Here is a 20,462-nt window from a genome sequence, read left to right on the forward strand (position 1 = left end):
GTGGCATGAATGGAGACATAGGAGCAAAGGCTCAAATGGGTGGAGGAAGGAGTCAAGTTGCTGTCCCAGCACAGCGAAAGGCCAGGGACAGACCCGGAGGGGGCAGTACTTGAGAAAAGGCAAGAGGGAAAGATGGCTAGAGTGGGATTGAGGGGAGAGGGAGAGTGAAAAGGGGGATCTCAAGGGAGCTGTGAGCCTCTGGAGAGTTTTCAGAAGGAGAGTAACATGAACTGATGTTTTCAAAGGCTCAACTGGCTGGGCATCCTTGGATATGCAAGGGACAAAAGCATTTCCATGATCCAGACTTCACAATAAGGCTGCCGTTAGACACAGATGAGAGATTTATTCTTTTAGATTCTTTCTCCAGGTTTTACAAAGAACAAGGCAAAATATGCTCAATAATAGGGGAATAGTTAATATTAACCACTATGATGAAATATGACCCAACTACTGAAAATCATATGTCTGAAGGATAACAGCAGGGAAAATTCTCAAGTCGTAAGGGAAAATGTTGGATTCAAGACTGTGAACACAGCAAGATCATCATTTCACCTAAAGAATAGACAAAAGATTGGAAGACGATGACACCACCAGACTGTAAAGAGTGGCCGCCGCTGGGTGGGGGTCACTGATTTTCATTTTCTCACCATGGTGAATGTGGAGTACTTTTGCAATGCCAACAAGCAGAGTGTGCTCCAATGACATGGAGATGAAGCAGGTAAGTGGGTGCCTTGCCTTTCCTCACTGCAGGTCAAGCCTGGGGAATGTTTCCCTTCCTCTTGGTCTCCATCCTCCTCTGGGACCCTTCCAAAACCCTGATGTATTTCCCTTGAAGCCTATTACAGTCTTATCTCACCTACCTCTTGCTGATTAGGCCTCACTGCAGGTCCAAAGAGAGAGCGGTCTGGGGGCTGGCCCTTGAGGTAGGTCACAGCACCCAGTTAAAGCCACGTCTGTTGGGATGCGAGTTTGACCAAGGACCACATTCCTGTGTGAGGGTCATGTGTTTTGGAGAGGCGCTATCTTCCAGAGCGGGTAGGGAGCAACCAGCCCTGATGGTCCCTGGTGCAAACCCAGACTCACCTATCAAAATGGATTCGGCCTTGTGCATCTAACGCTGGGCCTAAAGGGATAACTGAGGTTCCAGAAAGTGGATGATGATCCTCAATTATCCAAATATTTCTGTGTAGTGTGGCTGTGTGTGATTGGGAAGCTCATGTCTCTGTTGGACAAGGCTGCTGGTCTCTCTGTGGTATATTCTGAGTATGCCGACTCCCCTGTGATTTATCTGGGCAGTACCTACGTCTGTTTCCATTAGTCCAGGCCAATTGTTGACTGCTGTCAACATAGTGGATCCTCATTTACTCAGCCTCATGCGCTGCTCCCAAAACTTCCTGCTCCAGCCTTACCTTGTTCACCCCTACCTCCAAACACCCTGTCCATTCCTGCCTTTATGCTTTATCTGCGGGGTCTCCCTGCCTGCAATGTCCTCTTCTAGTCTCTGAAGTTCTTCAAGTTTCAGTAAAGATCCCACCTCCTCCAGGAAGTCCTTTTTATTTGTACCAGGCAATAGTCTCTAAGTCCCATCCCTGTGGCTATGCTTAAGGCCTCCTTCTCTCATGCCAGGTCTTTTCTTATGTGTATTCTGTCTCTCTACCAACTGCAAGCTACTTGACAAGAAGGGCCAGGATTGTTAGCTCTATCTCCTGGGGACTTTCCCAGATGACAGTGACATGAGTGACTCTATTTAGCGTATGTCTTTCCTTCAATAGCATATGTCTTTCCTTGCGCAGGCCTGGAGCCTGGCTACCCTCTGTCTGTGCTGCAGAGCTTACCCAGTGAGGCGGCATGTAAAAGGCAGTTCCCATCCCCTGTCGTGGCCAGAGGAAGAAGCCGTTTACAGCTTGTGCACACAGTGGACCACCAGTTCAGGCGACCTGGAACAGAAGCTCACTTTAGAACAGGATCCCAGAAAAGGCAGGGGCCACTGGGGGTGTTTGCTAAGGAGGCACAAACATCAGGGATAGATTTTCCACAGGTTTCAGTAGAAAGGGGGAACAGTATGGCTACTTCTCTCCTCAAATAAAATACAGATTTCTTTTCCCTTTGAAGACAAGAAGTGGCCAAATCCTCCCATCAATTAGCATGAGCATTAAGAAACTCAAGACCAGTACCTTCTCTCCTTGAATCTGGAAACATATTTTACACAAGATAAAACATTTCTCGGTCATTTCCTTGAATACAGCTTTCCCTCCTGAAAGCTATTTTTTCCTTTTGCCATCTAGGTTTTTTGATGCACTCATACCTTTGAAAGTATAGTTCGTATTTCATTTGATTCATCAAAACCATTATAGCTATGTAGGTGTAGTCATGTTAAATTTCATGAACATTTACATTTAGAGACTTCTACTTCAGGGAAGATAGAGCAGATGTACTTTTTCCTATTCCTCTTACTAAGTACAATGAAAAGCCCTGAAAATTATGTATAAAATCATATTAGAAGACTCTGAAAATTGGAGAAGAAGTGGCAGACTAGCCAGGATCCTGAGACTTGAGGAATGACATAATGGTGGGTTCCCTGGAGTTTCTTTTTGCCTCACATATCCCAGACTAGATACTGTAGAAACTGGAACCTAGAAACACCAATGAGAGCAGGCCACAAAACAAACAAACAAACAAACAAAACACCAAAACAACCAAACAGACAAAAAAACAGAAAGAAGACAGAAAAGAAAAAGCATGCTCTCTCTAGACAGAATACCAGGAAAGGGGCAGCTTAGCAAGACAGTAGCTGCTTAGACATTTCCTCTTCTATTCCAGCCAAATACTGCAGAAAAAATTACAGACCGATTACCGCCCCTGCCAGCAAAGGTCTAAGTGGGAAGCCTAGACTTCCACCCTCACCAGGCTGTAACAAGGTGCTCATCACTGCCTGCTCCATTGCCTGGGGAGTGTCAGAGAAGGCTGAGTTCAATGCTAAGACCTCAACCCTATGGGTGGTAGTAAGCACCTTGCCCTCTATCTTCAGAGGACACATAGGGAGCCTGGATTTTCACACTCATCTGGCTGTAATGAGAATCTCCGCCTCCTCTCAGCTAGGGAGTACCCCTGCCAAGAAGTACCAAGCCCATTCCCTAGGTATCAACAGGGGCAGAGGGGGAACCTATACTTCAATTACCCTCTGGCAGTTGTCAGGCAATGGCCCCCTGAACCTACCAGAGTGGCGTCAGGAGGTCTGCTAAAACACAAGATTTAAGTAAGACCCAGAGTCCTATAACTTAATACCCAATATATACCCTCTTAAATTAAAAAAAAATCACTTATACCAAGAACCAGGAAGATTTCAAACAGAACAAGAAAAAATATGAAAACTGAGATGATAGATGTTAGAGTTATCTGACTGGGATTTAAAAGTAGTCATCCTAAGAATACTTCAACAAGCAATTACAAACATACCTAAGACAAATGAAAAAACAGAAAATGTAGTAAAGACATAGAAAGTCTTACCAAAACAATAGAAGATACAAAACAGAGCCAAATAAAGAATAAAAATATGGGAAGATATAATAGGGACTGAAAAATACAAATCTGATTTTAAAAACTCAATGGATGTGCTGAAAAGCAGAATGGAGAGAATAGAATAAGAATCAGTGTAATATAAAGGTAGAACATAGAAATTACCCAATTGGAATAATAGAGAAAAATTAGACTTAAAAAAAAAAACACACATGTACAGAACACAACTCAGGAACATGTGGGACTGCGACAAAAGTCTGGAGTCCTGTAGAAGAGGAGAAATAGGATACAGCTAAAAAAGTACTCAAAGAAATAATCACTAAAAAGTTCCCAATTTTTGCAAATGAACAAACAAACATACAGATTCAAGAAGCTCAGCAAACCCTGAACGGAAAACAACCCATAGAAACTCATGCCAAAATATCATAGTCAAACTTCTAAAACCTAAAGACAAAGAAAGAAACCTTAAAAACTGCCAAGGAGAAACAACGCCTTACTTATATGGGAAAAACAATTTTAAAGACGTGGATTTCTCATTAGCTACCATGTAGGCCAGAAGGAAACAGGATCACATTTTTATTTTTTGAGACAGAGTCTTGCTCTGTCACCCAGGCTAGAGTGCAGTGGTGCAATCTCAGCTTACTGCAACCTCTGCCTCTTGGGTTCAACCCAAGTGATTTTTCTGCCTCAGCCTCCCAAGTAGCTGGGACACAGAGATGCACCACCAAACTTGGCTAATTTTTGGTATTTTTAGTAGAGATGGGGTTTTACCATATTGGCCAGGCTAGTCTCGAACTCCTGACCTCAAGTGATCTGACTGCCTTGGCCTCCCAAAGTGCTGGAATTACAGGCTTGAGCCACCACACCCACCCAGGATAACATTTTTTAAGTGCTGAAAGAAAATAACTGTCAGCCCAGAATTCTAAAGCTAGCAAAAATATTCTTCAGTAATAAGCAAGAGACAGATATATTTTCAGATGAAGTAAAACTAGGAGATTTTGTTCCTAGCAAACCTACCTTAAATAAATGGCTAAAGGAAGTTCTCTAGGCAGAAAGGAAATGATAAAAGAAGGCATTTTGGCATATAAAGAAGGAAGAACATGGAAAGAACAAAAATATGGGCAAATATAATAGACTTTCCTTCGCCTCTTGAGATTTCTAAATTATGTCTGATGTTAAAGCAAAAATTATGACATTGCCTATCTGTTTATATGTTTCAATGTATGTTGAATAAATATTTAAAACAATTTTATTATAAATGGTAGAGAATAAAGAAGCAAAAAGGCAGGTAAGGTTTATATGCTTCGCCAATAGTAGTAAAATGTCAATACCAATAGACTTTGATAAAGTATGTGTATATAATGTAATAACTAGAACAATTCCCAAAAAAGTTATACCAAGAGGTATACTTAACAACAACCAACATTATACAAGCTCCTCCAGAAAATAGCCAACATTACCCTGATACCAAAATCAAAGAAAGAAACTACAAAAAGAGAAAAATGCAGAGTAACACCTCTCATGAATATGATGCAAAATTCATAAGGAAATATGAACAAGTAGAACACAGTGACATATACAAAGAACTATATACCATGACCAAGGGATGCAAGGATGGTTTAATATTTGAAAATCAATCAATATAATTCACCATATTAATGGGCTACAGAAGAAAAATCACATAATCATATCATGAATGCAGAAAAAGCATTTGACAAAATTCAGTACTCACTCATAATTAAAAATTCCCATAAAACTAGGAATGGGGGGATCTCCATAACTTGATTTAAAAAATCTACACAAACATATAGCTAACATCATACCTAATGGTGAAAGACTGAATGCTTTACGTCTAAGACTGGGAAAAAGACAAGGATGCCCCCTCTCTCCACTGCTATTCAACATAGTATGAAAAGTCCTAGCCAGTGAAATAAGTCAAGAGAAAGAAATAAAATCTGTATTCGCAAATCCAAAAGGAAGAAATAACACTATTCTTAGTAGAGAACATGATAGTTCACACAGAAAATCATAAGAAAGCTACAAAAAAACATAGCGAATAAGCAATTTTTAAGGTCACAGGATACAAGATCAATATACACAAATCAATGGTGCAGTCATCCCCCAGTATCTGCAGAGGATTGGTTCTGGGACCCTTCCCCTTCTGACATATACCAAAATCTGTGTATACTGAAGTCTGATAGTTGGCTCTGTGGAAGTTGTATATATGAGAAGTTGGCCCTCCATATACATGGATTTTGCATCCTGTGAATACTGTAATTTTGATCCTCACTTGGTTGAAAGAAATCCACATATAAGTGGAAGTAGACCTCTGCAGTTCAAATCTGTGCTGTTCAAGCGTCAGTTGTATTTTACATACTAGCACAGATGTCCAAGGGGCCATGGAGCAACTGGAGTTTTCATACTTTGCTGTTGGGATTGTAAAATGGCACAACTAGAAAAACTTTTGGCAATTTCTGATACCATTCAACGTACTCTGATATGGTTTGGCTCTGTGTCGTCACCCAAATCTCATCCTGAATTGTAATGCCCATGTGTCAAGGGAAGGTGGTAGGTGATTAAATCATGGGGGCGGTTTCCCCCATGCTGTTCTCATGATAGTGAGTGAGTTCGCATGAGATCTGATGGTTTTAACAGTGGCAGTTTCCCCTGTGCTCTCTCTCTCCTGCTGCCTTGTGAAGAAGGTGCCTACTTCCCCTTCCTCCTCCACCACGATTGTAAGTTTTCTGAGACCTCCCCAGCCATGCTGAACTGTGAGTCAATTAAACCCCTTTTGTTTGTAAATTACCCAGTCTGAGGCAGTATCTTTATGGCAGTGTGAAATGACTACTACCTACCTTTACCATATGACCCAGCAATTCCACTCATGAATATTTACCCAAGGGAAGTGAAAACATAAGACTAATACAAGAAATTCACAGCAGCCTTATTTCTCAATAAAACTAGTTGCTAACACATCTGGGATTGTGTCTCTGAAATAAATAGCCATTGGGAGTTACCTTGGGTTTTGTTTTCTAGTGAACCCATGTCAAGACATCTTCATTCACTCTTTCTCAGGAAGCTTCAGGAGAATGTACACCACAAAATGATGGTGGAAACCAAAACCAGAGAAATACAGGAAACAGGAGGGAAATGGGTGAACAGCACAGAAGAGAGACAAAGGTAATCTCCAGGCTGATGGCCACAGGAGACTCTATCCAACCTGATGACAGGTGCGCCTGCACTCATGGCTGCTTTTCAAAAGAATATGGCTATGGAAAGGATAAATAGCCTGGCTTATCTAATGATGGTGTCTTACATGTTAGGCAGGTGACACAAATGTCATCTTACATGTTACTTCTTGGATAATATTAAAATTGTTTAAAAATTGCTTCAAGTTTATGAATGGTTGTATCAAGTTTCTAATGTTATGTGAAACTTATAGTGACATATATATGTATGTTTTTATTTGGAGGATGAAATATAACATGCACCTCCTTAGGGCCTTCAACAATTTGGGAACTTAATTCAAATGAGAATGTTTATAACAGATATTTCCAAAGAGTTGTAATAGTATTTTAATAAAAAATTCTTTAAAAAAGAGAGAAATATTAATAGGATTTGAACAACTAAAGAAGCAGAACGTGTTCTACATTTCTACATTCCATCTGTCAATGGCTAAAGAAAACGTGGTGTAAATACACAGGAGCATACCATTCAGCTATTAACAAGAATGATGTCATTCATTGCAGCAACATGGATGAAACTGGAGGTCATTACCCTAGGTGAAATAAATCAGGCACAGGCCGGGCGCGGTGGCTCAAGCCTGTAATCCCAGCACTTTGGGAGGCCGAGACGGGCGGATCACGAGGTCAGGAGATCGAGACCATCCTGGGTAACACAGTGAAACCCCGTCTCTACTAAAAATACAAAAACTTAGCCGGGCGAGGTGGCAGGCGCCTGTAGTCCCAGCTACTCGGGAGGCTGAGGCAGGAGAATGGCGTGAACCCGGGAGGCGGAGCTTGCAGTGAGCTGAGATCCGGCCACTGTACTCCAGCCTGGGTGACAGAGCGAGACTCCATCTCAAAAAAAAAAAAAAAAAAAAGAAATAAATCAGGCACAAAAAGACAAATATTGCATGTTCTGAAATATATGTGGGAGCTAGAAATTTGATCACATAGAGGTAGAGAGTGCAAAGACAGATACCAGAGACTGGGAAAGGTGAGTGATGAGGGAGGATGAAGAGAAGTGGGTTAAAGGGTACAAACATACAGTAAGATAGAGGGAATACATTTAATGTTTGATAGCAGAATAGGGTGATTCTGCTTAACAAAAATGCATTGTACTCGGGTGATGAACACCCTGACTCAATCACTACACATTATATACATGGAACAAAATTTCAAATGTACCCCATACATTTGTACAAATAAAAAAATCCAATTTTAGTAAAAAGTGTTGCTATCAGAATAGAAATAATGAAATATGAAGGATAAAGACTGCAAATAATGCTTGAAAATTAAGGCTCTCAGAAGTATATTTATTTTAGAGTCAGAGTTATTGCCTAATGTGTTGCGATATTTTTTTTTTTTTTTTTTTTTTTTTTTTGAGACGGAGTCTCGCTCTGCCGCCCAGGCTGGAGTGCAGTGGCTGGATCTCAGCTCACTGCAAGCTCCGCCTCCCGGGTTCCCGCCATTCTCCTGCCTCAGCCTCCCTAGTAGCTGGGACTACAGGCGCCCGCCACCTCGCCCGGCTAGTTTTTTGTATTTTTTAGTAGAGACGGGGTTTCACCGTGTTAGCTAGGATGGTCTCGATCTCCTGACCTCGTGATCCGCCCGTCTCGGCCTCCCAAAGTGCTGGGATTACAGGCTTGAGCCACCGCGCCCGGCCTGTGTTGCGATATTAATAAAGTTTAATATAATAAAACTTGTTGGTTATTTGTTTAAACTGAATCCCTATCGACTCTTCAGTGCTTTTTGGTTAAGATTCAGTGATTCCATTGTAAGAAGTGGCATTACTGATAAAAAATAACTGTGCCCTTAATTCTAAACAAAAGCATGTATTAAAATTAACACTACAAAGTTAAGTAGACATTTATTTATTATATGAAGATGTTAATGCTTATGCTAATTAACTGGCATATTCTTATCAACTACAAGTCACCTTATTAAAGCTAACTGAGAAATGCAAGTAAGGGCCTTAATTGACGGTACTACTGGATGGACTATTGTGGACATCATTGGAAAAAACATGCAGTTACTTAGTCACTTCTTTTTCTCTAGGCTGTGAAATAGCAACCTGTCTCACTTGACTTTTAAAAAGTGTGTATAACAACCAGGCTGGGATATAGTAAAACTGGGTTGCCACAAAGTAAAATAAAATGGCAAGATCTTTGCTTACAAAGGCATAAAACTAAACAGAACGGCTGTAACACCTGGAAACCTGACACATTTGACACTAAAGTGGGCAGACTCGTTCATCCTCTGCATTGATCTCAGCTGCTAGTGCTCTGGGCAGCCGTCAGGGAGTACGGAGAACATGAGTAGACAATCAGGGAGAGGAGGGAAAGGGAATATGCTAATGAGGCAGGTGGTCTGCATTTCTGTGGCAGACCTGGTTGTTTTGCCCACCCCGTAGCTTTTCCCTCTCATCCTCGCGGACAGAGCCCTGCTTGTGTCTGGGGCTTTTCGGGCAAGCCTCCTTGCCTGCCCCATGGGGCAACGTGCAAGTGTTCATACGTCCAAGACGATCTGTGCAATACCATCCCCCTTGCCAGGGACTGCTGTCACCTGGCCCACAAGATGTAACAGGAAGCCTGCTGGGGCTTGCTCCTCCTTCACAAGGGCCATAATCAGGGGCTCCCTCTTGCTGCCCTGAATGATGTAGTGTGAGGATGTGTGACCTGATGTGGCCACAGCTATACTGCATCCCCAGATGCAGCCAGCACTGACCTGCTGGGGAGAGAAGAGCAGGGTGCTATGTGTGCCTGGGTCCTCCATAACACTGTGCAGCTGCCAGCCCTGCCATGAACGTCCCTGTTTTCAGACTCTGAGTTGTGTGGGATAATGATGACCTCACAGTTTCAGCTCCTGCTGGCTGGGTCAGTGTGTTCTGCTCACTGCAGGACCTTCACTAAATCAACTAGCTCTGTGTCAGGGGATGTTATTCCCATTTTACAGAGAAGGAAACTGAGGCTCACAGGGAGTAAGTAAACTTGCCCACGATCTGCTGAACCCTCACAGGAGCCCTCACACACCTGGGACAAAATCAGATCACAAAGAAGGCCAGTCTAATTTTGTTTGTTATGGTTGAGTTTATGGCAAGTCAATTTTAACTTCTCTGACCTATGTGATTTCAGAAGCTGTATTATTGAATAAGGAGCAGAAGTGGGCCTCAAATTTTCTACAGTGCCAAGAGCAACACACTCATCACTCAAAACCAAATGAATGTCACTCCTCTGCCATATTTCTCCAGCAAGTTCCTTTCAATGTAAAAGAAAAGAAAAACGAGTAAAGATCAAGCTGAAGTTCCCTCTATCTGCCTCCCCCATTTCATTCTCATTCCCTCCTCCCTCGCTGTAACACCAACATGAATTTCATTCTCATTCCCTCCTCCCTCGCTGTAACACCAACATGAATTTCATTCTCATTCCCTCCTCCCTCGCTGTAACACCAACATGAATTTCATTCTCATTCCCTCCTCCCTCGCTGTAACACCAACATGAATTTCATTCTCATTCCCTCCTCCCTCGCTGTAACACCAACATGAATTTGGCAATTTTTTCATTATATCACAGGAAGACAGTATTTAAAAATACATTATATATTCAAATCTTCAGAGAAATCATACTATTAACTGTTGATGAATAGGGGCTGTACACAATGCTTATTCCTCTGCCACTGGTTCTGGGAGGCGCTGGCTTGGCCTCTCCCCTGCAGTAGAGACTGAGGATTCTGCTTTAAGACTCAGACTTGTTATTCCTAGGTGGGGAGTGGCTATCGAATGGGTCCATATAATGAGCAAGTGCTTCAAATCCATATTATCCCATTCCTCCTATATTCCTTCCTCCCCACACCCCAATTCCTTTCCCTTGGGCTGTCCCTCCCTCCAACCTGGTTCATTGCCAGTGTCTAGGCATAGCAGGCCCTTCCCCTTCCCATCCCTACAGAGTGTGCAGATCAGCAGGGCCTCTGCTTCTTCCAGCCTTTATTACAGATACAAGGAGAGTAAGCCAGGGTCATATGGCCCAGAGGTCTACACTTGGGAGAAGGGTGAGGGATTAACCCCACTGGGGCATTCAACAATGAGATGTGAGCATTCTACATGAACTGGCTGGGAATCTTAAAATATCAATTTTCATGAAAAACAAAAGAAGAGAGAACGTTTTTAAAAAAGTGAATAAAGAGCCATAACAACCAAATGTAATGCATAAAATTGGGTTTTGGGAAACAACTCCATCAAAAAGTGGGCACAGGAATATGAACAGACACTTCTCAAAAGAAGACATTTATGCAGCCAACAGACGCATGGAAAAATACTCATCATCACTCGCCATCAGAGAAATGCACATCAAAACCACAATGAGATACCATCTCACACCAGTTAGAAGGGCAATCATTAAAAAGTCAGGAAACAATAGGTGCTGGAGAGGATGTGGAGAAATACGAAAACTTTTACACTGTTGGTGGGACTGTAAACTAGTTCAACCATTATGGAAGACAGTGTGGCGATTCCTCAAGGATCTAGAACTAGAATTACCATTTGACTCAGCCATCCCATTACTGGGTATATACCCAAAGGATTATACATCATGCTGCTGTAAAGACACATGAACATGTATGTTTATTGTGGCACTATTCACAATAGCAAAGACTTGGAACCAACCCAAATGTCCATCAATAACAGACTGGATTAAGAAAATGTGGCACATATACACCATGGAATACTATGCAGCCATAAAAAAGGAAGAGTTCATGTCCTTTGTAGGGACATGGATGAAGCTGGAAACCATCATTTTCAGCAAACTATCGCAAGAACAGAAAACCAAACACTGCATGTTCTCACTCATAGGTGGGAACTGAACAATGAGAACACTTGGACACAGGAAGGGGAACATCACACACTGGGGCCTGTTGTGGGGTGGAGGGAGCGGGGAGGGATAGCATTAGGAGATATACCTAATGTAAATAACGAGTTAATGGGTGCAGCACACCAACATGGCATATGTATACATATGTAACAAACCTGCACGCTGTGCATATGTACCCTAGAACTTAAAGTATAATTTAAAAAATTGCGTTTTGGAATGAAAATAAATTACAAAAGTGATTTTGGGGCCAACTGGAAAAATCTGAGTATGGACTCTACTAGTTGACATTACTAAGTTAGTGCTAATTTTATAATGTTGTTTAGTCATACAGGAGAATGTCTTTATTTTCAGAAGAAGTGAAGTATTCGTGATACACATTCAAATGATTCAGAAGAAGTCTATGTACTTCCATACATATAAAGAGAGAGAAAGCAAATGTGACAAAGTCCTGAAAATTGGTGATTTTTTGTGCAAGATATTACTCATCTTTCAACTTTCCCGTAGATTTGAAGATGTTCAAGATGAAAGAAATGGCATGTGGGTTTACTCCATAGTCTTACAATGGAGACATTCTGTTCTGGTGCCAAAGACAATTTCTACGTAAATTAACTCATTTGTCTCGATTATGTTTTAAAAATGGGTTGAATTCAGTTAAAAATATTTTGGGGGAATCTAACTAACGCAAACTAATACTAGTTTGACTAAATTTTTCTGCTTTTTCAATAGATTGAGTTGAAATTTTTACAGTCTGGTTATAATTTTCAATGTTTTTGAAGGCACAGAGCCCTGAAGCTAATAGGTGACTTCTCTGCAGTATCTTCCGTCAATCCCCCTCTACACCATAGCAAGTAGCATTGAAAAATCACCACACTTTCCATGGCAGGCACACTAACCAATCATCATTCTTCCCACAAACGAGGTGGAAGGCCTGATTTCCGTTTTCAATTCAGAGGTCTGTGCAATAATGACCAACTGATTCAAGTTGAAAATGAGGATGAAATAAAGTGAGTTCTGGAACACCTACCCTTGCAGAATCTGGATTAGAGTGTCTAAGCTAGTCATTAGAGAGGCAGTCAGCCGACTGGTTAGGCACTGAAGCTGGAGGTAGACTTCCTGGGTTCAAATCTCAGTTCCACTACTTCTTAGCAGTGTAGTGTTGAACAAGTTACTTAATCACTCTATGTTTCAGTCCTCAGTTCTTAAAAATGGAGATAATAATAGTCCTTATCTAACAGAGTTTTTATGAATATTATATTATTTAATATTGGGAAAGTACTTAGGATAGGGCGTGGCATATAGAAAGTACCATATACGTGCTATGCATATACAGGTTCAAAATACTGAGTTAACTAAAGGAGTATATTTATGCATATGCTAATGAATGAACGAATGCATGAACCAAAATGCTTTGGCTCAAAAGGTACCTTTATACACCAAAGTCCTTTTCAGAGTAAGCACAATTACTCTGACATTCATGCAAGAAAGACTATGAACTGCAAATAAAGGGAAGCTTTTGCACACAGAGTGCCTGGTGCTGCTTAAAGGGAGGTCAGCTGGTGCACAATGAGGCAAGTACAGAAAGTGGGAGGAAGTGTTTAGGAGCTTTTATAGCAATGGGCTTTGTTGTAATATTTTCATTAAATTTTATAGAAGCATAGGGAGACAGTGAATTGGAAATCTAAAGAAAAGAGTTGTCCTTCAACAGAGATTGCTGAGAAGCACTGTCCAGAGGTTCTCAGAAATGCAAATTACACTCTTGAATTGGGTAGACATCTAAATACAGCATGTTAATTTTTTTTGCCTACAATCATTGGTTAGATTGTAGTATTAGGATAAAGAAGATTTAAAGAAAAAAGTTGAGTAGATCTCAGGGAAAAGGAACCATGTGAGGAATGTGAGGAAAGACCTGGCCTTTAGGTGTTAAGCCTAATGAACCAAAGAAAGCACTTTTTAAAACCAACAAAAAGATTTCTTATATCCCTACAAACCCTATCGATTTTTACTTCTGTTAGTTACGCCATACTTATTATTCTTGATTTCCCTGTAATATTTAGCAAAAAATAATTTAAAATAAGATCTTGTACGGATGTGTGTAGCACTGCAGATAAAGTAGGGGCTGAAAGCTTTGTCTCTGGTCATTTGAAAAGAGAAATCCCCTTCCCTAAGATGAGCAGGAGGGCACAGATTTAAAGAGGAAAAGAGGTCAGAAAATAAAAATACTTATTTTCAATAATCCTTTCAAATGTATATCCAAGCTTGAAAGAAAGTGTAGTAAATCTCCAACAACCAAAAATAAATATGGAATGGAAATTAGTATGCACCAAACCAGCAACTGCCAATGAGTGAAGACATTTAACTGTTTAATCACTTCACAAGAACTGGATAAAAGGCTGGAGACCCTGAAATGTGGAGAATTGGGACTGGGGATGGCCTTTTCCTTTCACATAGAGTTAGGACCCTCAAAAACTATATCCTGAATGCAAAGATTAGAAATAATTTTGCTCTGGCAAAGGTAGCTGGGAAGAAAATTTGTCTCTTTTAGCCTAGGCTTAGCAGAGGAAAATAAAATCTTCTCCCGGAAATGTTGACTCTCATGAAGATTTGAGCTAAAATTGATTTGTGGCTTGGAACCACTAAGCCAAGAAATTAACATAAAATTGGTTCTAAGTACCAAAGGTAATTTCTCTTGGGAAACTGGTACAAACAAACAAACAAAAACAAAAACAATCTCTCTAAGAGAAGTACACTCTCAACACAGGCCACACGAGATTCCCACAGATAACATCCTGCTCATGACCCAAAATTACAAATACAACAGGAAACAAGCCATTGTGAATAACAGTCATACACACAATATCAACAGTTTATAGATTCCTATAAACTTGAGGTTAAAATGATTAGCTAGAAACTGTAAACAAGTATGTTAAAAATGTTTAAAATACACAAAAGAATTAAACAAAATATGACCAAAGAATAAGAAGCAGATTTGGAAAACACATATAGAACTTAAAATGAAAGATATAAAAATTAAAGTAAAAAAGTAAGAATCAGTTTAATATCAGGTTAGACATTGTTGAAGAAAAAAGTTAATACACTTGAAGATAAGTAAGAAGCAACTAAGAGGGAAAGAGAAAATATGCAAGAGAGTTTATGAGACATAAGAATAGACTGAAAAGATCTAACATTGTCCAATCAAAATTCAGAAACGAATGAATCAGGCAAGATTGAATACTGACTGAGGATTTTCCAAAAGAAGTATGTAAAAATAAACTCACAGATTTAAAAAGTCTAAGACATTCTAAGTAAGAACGACAAAATTAATGTCTTTCTTAACATATCCTAGTGAGACTGCACAATATAAAAGACAGAGAGAAAAGATCTTAAAGCAGCTAGAGAAAGAGAAAAACAAATGATCTTCAAAGGAGTGATAGACTGACAGCCTACCTCTTAAAAGAAACAATGGAAAGCAGAAGCCCCCCACAAAAAAATCTTCAATGTGCTGAATGAAAATAACTGGCAATCTATAATACTATACCCATGAAAAATGTTTTAAAAAAAATGAGGGCAAAACAAAGGCATTTTAAGACTAACAAAAACTGAGAGAGTAAAATTAGCACTCACCTAAAGAAACTGTAAAGGATGAACTTCAAACAGAAGGAAGATCTGACATGCAAGAAGAAATGAGGAGAAACAAAAAAGGTAAGCATATGGGTAAATCGAAATGAATGTTGACTCTATAAAACATGAATGTCTGATGAGATTAAAAGTATGGAATTAAAATAAATGACAACAACTTACAAAACAGGAGAGAATAGGGATGAATAAAACTAAACTACTCCAAGGTCTCTGTGTTGCCTGGGTTTAATGTAGGTTAAGATGTTAAAATAATGGAAAGAGAGGGTATAACTTCAAAATTGTAGAATTTTTAAAAAGACATGATTAAACAATATTTAACTGATTTAAAAGAAGATTTGTAAGGAGAGAATAAACACCACATTGAATGGGGGAAAATGATAGTTGCATTAAAAATAAATGTACCTGTTAAAAGACAAAGGCTGTGAAACTGATTTTATGAATAAATTAACTACATGCAGCTTGCAAGAGAGAAATCTAAAACACAGGAATACAAAAGTGTTATAGGTAAAGGTATGAAAGGTGGCAAATGGTACATCAGGAATGTTTTAACTTACGGAAAGCTAACATAGCTGAATCAATAGCAGATAAAACAAATCAAAAGGCAAAAAGCAGTAGCAGAATTAAATAAACACCCTCTACACTGTTCAACTGCTCCATGACATGAGGAAGAAATCAGTTTAACTGCTGCATTCAATAACATGGCATTATATTTATACAGGATTAAAAATCCATAGGAATAAAAGGAGATATAGACAAGTACCCAATCGTGATGAGAGATTTTAACACATCTGTATCAGTAATTGAGAGAAAAAGTAAAAAATAAACCAATAAATGTACAGAAGATGTGAAAAACATAATAAATGACCAAATGGACAAATACAATACAATGTTGCCAACACAGAAGACTAAACATTATTTTCAAGCACACATGAAATGATTTAAAAAAACTGATCATATTCTGAATCATGAAGCAAAGTTCTCAACAGATTTCAAATCATACAGACAATGCTCTTTGTCCACAATGGAATTAAGAAATCAATAATAAAAATAACTAAAAATATTTAATAGTTTCTACATACTTGCAAACAAAGAAGCACTTACAATAATTCATGGGTCAAATAATAAACCAAAATGAAAATCAGAAAATATTTTGAAACTATGTAATAACAAGAACATTACATTCCAAAATTTTGGGGATATAGCTAAAATAGTATGGAGAAAGAAATTAATAACCTTAAATACTTGCAAAAGAAAAAAAGAAAAGCTAGAAATTAATCAATTAAGCATCCATGTTACAAAGTTATAAAAGAACAGTGATTAAATCCAAAGTAGAGGGAGAAAATAATATAGATCAGGAGTCAGTAAACTTTGGTCTATAAGAGGCATAGAGGGAAGGGAAAGAGAAAGAGAAAATGAATATGTGATAGAGAACGTACATGGTCTATAAAGCCTACAACTAGCTGTTAATTATGAAGGTAAAATAATGCCATTTTCAGACAAATGAAAACCTGTGACTTTGCTGCCATCAGGCCTGCATCTAGCAACAAAACTAAAGTAGTAATGTACCAGGATGGTATAATAATTCTAAATGTCTATGCACCCACTAACACAGCTTTGAAATATATAAAGCAAAAGATAACTAAGGAAGAAACAGAGAAACACAATCATAGGAGAAGACCTTAACACACCCTGTTCAACAGCTGGTAGAATAAGTGGACAAAAACTTAGTGAAGAATAGAAAAGATCTGAGCAACAAAATTAACAAACTTGATATAATTAACATATTTAAAAAGTACTATACTTAAGAAGGACAGAATTCAAATTTTTTTCAAGTGCACATAGAATATTTATTAAGCATAATTATATGCTGGGTCATGAAGCAAGTCTCAACAAATTTAAAATGTCTGAAATCATTCATTGTACATTACTTGACCACAGAAGAATTAAGCTAGAAAAAAAAACCTAGAAATAGCCCCGTGGTGATTCAGCTACATATTTCTAAGTAACTTATGACTCAGGAAAAATTATAATAAGTATTTAAAATGATTTAAACTGAATGATAAAGAAGAATAACATTAAAATTGTTGATGCAACAGAGCAGACCCAGAATCAGACCCACACCTACACAGTCACCTCACCTGCTGTATCTCAAGGTTACACTGCAGCATGATAAAGAAAGGATGATTTCAATAAATGGTACCATGTCAGGTTGATGAATATACAGGAAAATGGACTCTCATTACATAGCACATCATTTATGAAAATCACTTTTAGGTGGATTATAGATTTAAGTATGAAAGGCAGGATAATATTTTCAGGATGTTGGGTTGGGCAAAGGTTTCTTAAGCTGAAATAGAGGCTCTCAAGTAAAGGGAAAAAAAGGTAAATTGAACTATTTTAGTTATGATCTTCTGTTCATTAAAGTATATCAGTCAGAGAGTGAAAAGGCAACCAGTAGGGTGGGTAAAGATATTGGCAATACACATCTGACAAAGGTCCCATTTCTACAATGTATAAATAATTCCCACAAGTCAATCAAAGAGGCAATCTCAAAAATGGGTAACAAACAAACCTGAAAAGGCACCCAACAAAAGAGGATATGCAAATGGCCAACAACATGAAAAGTACCCAATTTTACTAGTCCTCAGAAAATAAAAATTAAAACCACTGTGTGGATACTCCTACACTTCCAACACAGTAACTAAAACAAAGAAACAAAAAACATGGACCAACTGGAACCCTCAACGGAGGAAGAGCAAACTGGTACATCCACTCTGGAAAACTAATTGGACAACTGTTACCATGCTGAACATATGTAAATCCTATGACCCAGCAATGTCACTCCTAGGTACAATTAACTCTCTGTATCTGTGGGTTCCGAATCTATGAATTCAACCAATTGCTGATAGAAATAATCCAGAAAAAAAATTCCATGAAGTTCCAAAGAACAAATCTTGAATTTGCTTTGTGCCAAATAATATGTCAAATCCACATGGATGAAATGATGTAGGCATTGTTTTAGGTGTTACAGGTAATCAAGAGATGATTTAAAATACATGGGAAAATGTGAGTAGGTTATATGCAAATAGCACACCAACAAGGAACTTGAACATCTGAGAATTTCAGTATCTAGAGGGTCCTGGAACCAATTCCCTAAGGATACTGAGGGATGACTGTATATATCTTTAGAAATGTGTTCATGGCTTACCAGAAACCTGTATAAGAATGTTCACAGCACCACTATTTATTATAATAATGACAAAGTTGCAACAGCTCGCTATGGACTGAAAGTGTCCCCTCCAAATTCACATACGGAAATCTTAATCACCAGTGTGGCTATATTTGAAGGTGAGGACTTCAAGGAAGTAATTGAAATTCATTAAACGAGGTCATAAGGGTGGAGCCCTGATCTCCCAGAATTAGTGTTTGTATAAAAGACTCTAGAGAGCTTCAACTCTCAAACTGTCCCCCACCCCAAGGCATGCACTGAAGACAGACCATGTGAGAATACAGTGAGAAGGCAGCCGTTTACAAGGAACTGAATTGGCCAGTACCTTGATCTGGGACTTCTAGCCTCTGGAACTGTGAGAAAATAAATTTCTGTCATTTAAATCACCTGGTCTATGGTATTTTGTTATGTTAGCCTGAGCTAAGATACCAAAAAATCCATCAATAACATAATGGAAAGGTTATTTGTAATACATGCATGCATTGCAATGCAATATACCAATGAGAATAAATAAGCTGTATGGTAATTACACAACTCTATGAATGAATTGCATAAGCTTAATGTTAAGTGGAAGAATCCGGAACTTAACCCATGCATGATTCCATTTATTTAAAGCTCAAAAAGAGGCAAAATAAATCCATGCTGTAAGAAGTCAGTTTCCTTGATGTGAGTTTCTTGTCTGAGTCCTTGTTAAAGGATGTGATCTGTTCTACACTTATGATTTGCACACTTTTCCACATGAAAGTTTCAATAAGGAATTAAAACAATGAAAGGGTGATGGGTCTAGCTCCAGAGATGGCTATAAGGGAAAAGAGAGCTGGAAGCTGCTTGTACCTGAGATGACATTTTGAAGGCAAAAGAAAGGATTCAGGTGGTGAATTTGCTGGATGGAATGTCTTTAGAAAACCCCAATTTGCAAATATTTCCACCTCATCTTATTTTTCCCATAAAATGCAAAAGAGTATGTCTGAAATATTGAAGGGGTACCTTAGATGCTGACTGAGTCTATAAACAAGGCTACAACATAAAACTGTGAATATATATTGTCACTAATATATGCTTTAACATCACATTTTTCTTATTTTTACCCAGAATTGTTGAACAGGCTGGCTTCTCATGGATCTGATACACTGTCAGTTTTATTTTATCACTTCTTAAGACATCTAAAGGTTCTATTTTCTAACCCTTCCTTAACTCCCACCTGAACACTTGCTTTTCATTTCCAATACCTAGATTAACAAACAGAACTCTTTTGATGCTATTTCTTCCCCACAAAAATACAAGTGAGAACACAATGACAATGCAATAGTGACTTAATGAATATTTTTTGATCTTATGAGCTCTGTTACAGCAGATTTATCACATGACTTCCAAACTTCAGTCTTGGTAGGTAATAGCACATCGGCAACATTAGGTATCCCTGCATTTTACAGGACTGTTAGAGAAAAATAAAAATAGAGGCCTCAGTTCAGACACACCCCAAGGCCAACCACCTATAACCATGTAGCCAAAACTTAAGTCATCCTGATTTCCCTGAAATATTAGCTCTAATCATAAACAAAACACAAAACGTAGGCTAGTCCGCATGATTCAGCGAACCAACTGTACACAAATCAGCTTAAACAACTAACTCTATTTGCCCTAAAAAGATGGTTAATATGTAACAGTCAGTCACAAAAATGGTCAAAATGCTTCCTCCTTTACGCCTTCTCAGCTGTGCAGGAACTGCCGCAAGGCGAGCTTCTCACGACGCTTGGTGTGAAGTCGCCTGGGCTTGTGAACTGTTATTCTGTATGTACCATATACTCCTAAAAATTTGATAACCTGATTTGATTTTCTTCCTGACAGGACTTTGGGATCAGCCACTCTGTGTGAGGAGCGCTAAATGTAAATCTAGGGGACTGTTGTGATTTGTGGTACCGCCCGGGCCACCCCCGTCATCTGTGGGCCCCCTGGGCCACCCCCCTTCACTCTGCCTCTGTCAGATGGTCCTGC

General features: G+C 39.0%; 1 protein-coding gene across 8 annotated transcripts in view; it reads right to left on the reverse strand.

Annotated features, from left to right (window-relative positions):
- Positions 1–20,462, reverse strand: part of LOC105497527 (OTU deubiquitinase 7A) — a 368,351-nt gene that overhangs the window by 44,769 nt on the left and 303,120 nt on the right. For all 8 annotated transcript variants that reach the window (XM_071067240.1, XM_071067242.1, XM_071067244.1 and 5 more), the window contains one exon: positions 1,836–1,937. In XM_071067240.1, the coding sequence (XP_070923341.1) occupies positions 1,836–1,937 (102 nt within the window). The remainder of the gene's footprint in view (positions 1–1,835; positions 1,938–20,462) is intronic.

Source organism: Macaca nemestrina, chromosome 7 (assembly GCF_043159975.1).
Source record: "Macaca nemestrina isolate mMacNem1 chromosome 7, mMacNem.hap1, whole genome shotgun sequence".
Taxonomy (NCBI): Eukaryota; Metazoa; Chordata; class Mammalia; order Primates; family Cercopithecidae; genus Macaca; species Macaca nemestrina.